Source organism: Protopterus annectens, chromosome 2.part0 (genome assembly GCF_019279795.1).
Source record: "Protopterus annectens isolate FY-2018-M chromosome 2.part0, PAN1.0, whole genome shotgun sequence".
In the NCBI taxonomy this organism is placed as follows: Eukaryota; Metazoa; Chordata; order Ceratodontiformes; family Protopteridae; genus Protopterus; species Protopterus annectens.
In genome coordinates this window covers 1,561,448,964-1,561,453,811 of record NC_056728.1, presented here as the reverse complement: position 1 = coordinate 1,561,453,811, position 4,848 = coordinate 1,561,448,964, and the positions used below count along the sequence as shown (strand labels likewise).

At 44.5% G+C, this 4,848-nt stretch overlaps 1 protein-coding gene across 1 annotated transcript; it reads right to left on the bottom strand.

Annotated features, from left to right (window-relative positions):
- Positions 1 to 421: 421 nt before the first annotated feature.
- Positions 422 to 2,032, bottom strand: LOC122792854 (protein FAM200A-like). Its single transcript, XM_044060414.1, has one exon. The coding sequence runs from the start codon at positions 2,030 to 2,032 to the stop codon at positions 422 to 424; it is 1,611 nt and encodes a 536-aa protein (XP_043916349.1).
- Positions 2,033 to 4,848: the final 2,816 nt, after the last annotated feature.

Here is a 4,848-nt window from a genome sequence, read left to right as displayed (position 1 = left end):
ATACCAGTGGTTCTCAACCTTTTCCAATGGCGACCCACCTTTGTCCCAGCAAAGTCCCACTGGGCCCGGGCGAGCCGCCAACGACTTTTTTATATCTATTCTACATTCTACAATCTACATACCTGAAAAACAGGAATTTCAATTGCAAACTTATTGTTTTTGTATCGTGAATTTAATGCTTTTTGTATACATCTGTCATTCTGTCTGTCTGACATACAGCTGCTGATAAATTCTGACAAAACGCTCGCCTAAGCCGGTCTAATGCAAGTATACAAAGACTCAAAAAGCTAAACGTTGCATTGTAATAGTAAAGTAAGACTGTTATTAAACATATGACAACCAGTACGGAAACTAAAAGTCTCTAAATTTAACTAAAAAATTATGTCGAAGACGTTTGTTCAGCAGTTGCACTGTTTCACGCCTAGTGTGACGGTTGGGACTGCATTCTGCTGACGAGTAAACTGATTCGGGGGCTAATGGTTGTCAGACACAGTCTCAAATCATCGGAAACACGGAGCTTATTCCTGTACTTAGTCTTCATGGCAGTCATCGCAGAGAACCCTGTTTCGCACAAATATGTTGTTGCAAAGGGCAATAGGAACGACATCGCTTCCTGTGAAATAAGTGGATATTCGTTGCCCACATGTAGCCAAAAGTCTGACAATTTCAATTTGTCAAATTTAGTCTTCAGAGTGGTGTCACAAGACAGTTCTATTAGCTGTGACTCCATTTCTGCTGCCAATGACAGTGAGGTCACATCTGTTTCAAACGGATTTCTAACCCATTTGAAGTTCTCTGTTGGCAGTGCTGGAAAATATTGCAGGAATTTTTTGCGCAATAAATCCAAATGACCGACTACGACAGTTTGTATTGCTGCCTGTATCACATCCGTTTTATGCTCAACATTCATTAAATGCTCTGACAAGAACGAAAATGCATCCATGCGTCCCTGTGCAACACGAATGCGCCAGTGCTCCAACTTCTGTATAAAAGCATTAATTTTGTCAGCATGTCTAGAGATATCATTGGCACGTCCTTGCAATGCCAGATTCAAGTCGTTGAGTGCGCCAAATACGTCAACGAGATAAGCCAACTTTGCCAGCCATTCTGTGTCAACCAAATGAGCAGCCAGTGGAGAGTTCTTGCTGGACAGAAACTGAAACACTTCACTTCGCAATTCATACAATCTCTGAAGAATTCTTCCTCTTGATAACCAACGCACCTCTGTGTGAAGGAGCAGATGAACATGTTCTGACCCCATTTCTGAACACAGTACTTCAAACAGGCGTGTATTCAAAGCACTAGCTTTGATGAAATTCACCATTTTCACTCCACTGGCAAGAACGTTGTGCAGGTCTTCGCTCAATTCCTTGGCTGCCAAAGCCTCTCGGTGTATGAAACAGTGATACGACACAGCTTTTGGAGCCATGTGTTTTACTCGTTGAACCAAACCTGATTTCTTCCCTGTCATGGCAGCTGCTCCATCTGTTGTAATTCCAATGCAGTTATCCCAATTCAAACCATTTTCTGTAATGAACTTGTCCAGTACTTTAAAAATTTCTTCGGATGTCGTTCGAGTTGATAGTTCATTGCAAAACATGAACTGCTCGTCAACACATGCTTCAGCCACGTTTACAAAACGAACATAAACCATGAGCATTGCACAGTTGGCAACATCTGTTGATTCGTCCAACTGTATTGCAAAGATTTTACTGGTTTTCAGCATTTTAACAAGTTGCTCATTGACATCAGCTGACATGTCTGCAATGCGTCTGCTAATAGTGTCATTAGACAGCGGAATGGTGCGCAACTGTTTGGCCATTTTCTCTCCTAAAATGGCCTGCACCATATCGAAGGCAGACGGAAGAATTAATTCTTCAGCAATAGTGTGCGGCTTTTTGGCCTTTGCAATGCGTAATGCCACTTTATAAGACGCTGTAACGGCGCTCGTATTAATGGTTGCACATTTTATAAATCGACTCTTCTGTTTCTGCAATTCATCGCGTTTTCGCTGAAAAAATTCAATGGCCATATATTCCTTTGTCAGTCAAACCGAATCCAAAGTTCTTCGTCTTCGTCTTCTTCAGCTTCATTTTCGTCGCTGGATCTTGCACACGGTGACTGTTCGGCAGCTGCACTTTCAGAAGGCCGTTTTAATTTCAAATATTTTTCCACACTAGCTAGCCACGCACGTGTCACGCATGCACAACAAACAATTACGTCAAAGCAGTAGCCAGACAAAAATAGCCCACCAGAATACTTCATCAATTTTTCACAACTTTTTGTGGGAGCATCCGCGACCCACCTGTGACGGCTACGCGACCCACTTGTGGGTCGCGACCCACAGGTTGAGAACCAGAGCTCTATACTGTCTTTTCAGCCCTACCCAGCTTGCCCCCCCCCCCCCTCCATTGAAAGGCTCACAACGATTGGGGACTATTCACTGCAAATAAACTGAAAACCAAACGGTCAAACTGTTTTCTTGTCACCAGCAGGGAAACAAGGGACTCTATACTTTCTTGTCATCCTCTGCCCAGCCTGACCCCCCCCCCCCCCATTTAAAGGCTCACAACGCTAGGGGACTGCTGACTGCAAATAAACTGAAAACCAAACAGTCAAACTGTTTTTTTTTTGTCACCAGCAAGGAAACAAAGGACTCTATACATTCTTGTCAGCCCTACCCAGCCTGCCCCCCCCATTGAAAGGCTCACAACGCTAGGGGACTACTGACTGCAAATAACCTGAAAATCACAGTCAAGCTGTTTTTTTTTTTTTTGTCACCAGCAAGGAGACAAGGGACTCTATACTTTCTTTTCAGCCCTACCCAGCCTGCACACACACCCCCCCCCCCGCATTGAAAGACTCGCAATGCTAGGGAACTACTGACTGCAAATAAACTGAAAATGAAACAGTCAAACTGTTTTTTTGTCACCAGCAAGGAAACAAAGGACTCTATACTTTCTTGTTAGCACCTACCCAGCCTGCCACCCCCTATTCAAAAGCTCGGAATGGTAGTGGACTACTGACTGCAAATAAACTGAAAACCAAACAGTTAAACTATTTTTTTTTTTGTCAACAGCAAGGAAACAAGGGACTCTATACTTTCTTCTCAGCCCTACCCAACCAGCCCCCCACCCTCCATTGAAAGGCTCGCAATGCTAGGAGACCAGTGACTGCAAATAAACTGAAAATCAAACAGTCAATCTGTTTTTTTTGTTACCAGCAAAGAAACAAGCGACTCTGTAGTTTCTTGTCAGCCCTACCCAGTCTGCCCCCCATTTAAAGGCTTGCAACGCTAGGGGACTACTGACTGCAAATAAACTGAAAACCAAACAGTCAAACTGCTTTTTTGTCACCAGCAAAGAAAGAAGGGATTCTATACTTTCTTGTCAGCCCTACCCTGCCTGCCTTCACCTTCGCCTGCCCCCCCATTGAAAGGCTCGGAACGCTAGGGGACTACTGACTGCAAATAAACTGAAAACCAAACAGTCAAACTATTTTTTTTTGTCAACAGCAAGGAAAAAAGGGACTCTATACAGTCTTTTCAGCCCTACCCAGCTTGCCCCCCCCCATTGAAAGGCTCACAACGATTGGGGACTATGCACTGCAAATAAACTGAAAACCAAACGGTCAAACTGTTTTCTTGTCACCAGCAGGGAAACAAGGGACTCTATACTTTCTTGTCAACCTCTGGCCAGCCTGCCCCCCCATTTAAAGGCTCACAACGCCAGGGGACTGCTGACTGCAAATAAACTGAAAACCAAACAGTCAAACTGTTTTTTTTTTTGTCACCAGCAAGGAAACAAGGGACTCTATACATTCTTGTCAGCCCTACCCAGCCTGCCCCCCCCCCCCCATTGAAAGGCTCGCAACGCTAGGGAACTACTAACTGCAAATAAACTGAAAATCACAGTCAAGCTGTTTTTTTTTTTTTTTTGTCACCAGCAAGGAAACAAGGGACTCTATACATTCTTGTTAGCCCTACCCAGCCTGCCCCCCCCCCCCCATTGAAAGGCTCACAACGCTAGGGGACTACTGACTGCAAATAAACTGAAAATCACAGTCAAGCTGTTTTTTTTTTTTTTTTTTGTCACCAGCAAGGAGACAAGGGACTCTATACTTTCTTTTCAGCCCTACCCAGCCTGCACCCCCCCCCCCCATTGAAAGGCTCACAACGATTGGGGACTATGCACTGCAAATAAACTGAAAACCAAACGGTCAAACTGTTTTCTTGTCACCAGCAGGGAAACAAGGGACTCTATACTTTCTTGTCAACCTCTGGCCAGCCTGCCCCCCCATTTAAAGGCTCACAACGCTAGGGGACTGCTGACTGCAAATAAACTGAAAACCAAACAGTCAAACTGTTTTTTTTTTGTCACCAGCAAGGAAACAAGGGACTCTATACATTCTTGTCAGCCCTACCCAGCCTGCCCCCCCCCCCCCCCCCCATTGAAAGGCTCGCAACGCTAGGGAACTACTAACTGCAAATAAACTGAAAATCACAGTCAAGCTGTTTTTTTTTTTTTTTTGTCACCAGCAAGGAAACAAGGGACTCTATACATTCTTGTTAGCCCTACCCAGCCTGCCCCCCCCCCATTGAAAGGCTCACAACGCTAGGGGACTACTGACTGCAAATAAACTGAAAATCACAGTCAAGCTGTTTTTTTTTTTTTTTTTTGTCACCAGCAAGGAGACAAGGGACTCTATACTTTCTTTTCAGCCCTACCCAGCCTGCACCCCCCCCCCCCCCCATTGAAAGACTCGCAATGCTAGGGAACTACTGACTGCAAATAAACTGAAAATGAAACAGTCAAACTGTTTTTTTTGTCACCAGCAAGGAAACACAGG

Coding starts and splice junctions, on each gene's coding strand:
- LOC122792854 (XM_044060414.1), bottom strand. CDS start 2,032: ATGGCCATTGAATTTTTTCAGCGAAAACGCGATGAATTGCAGAAACAG.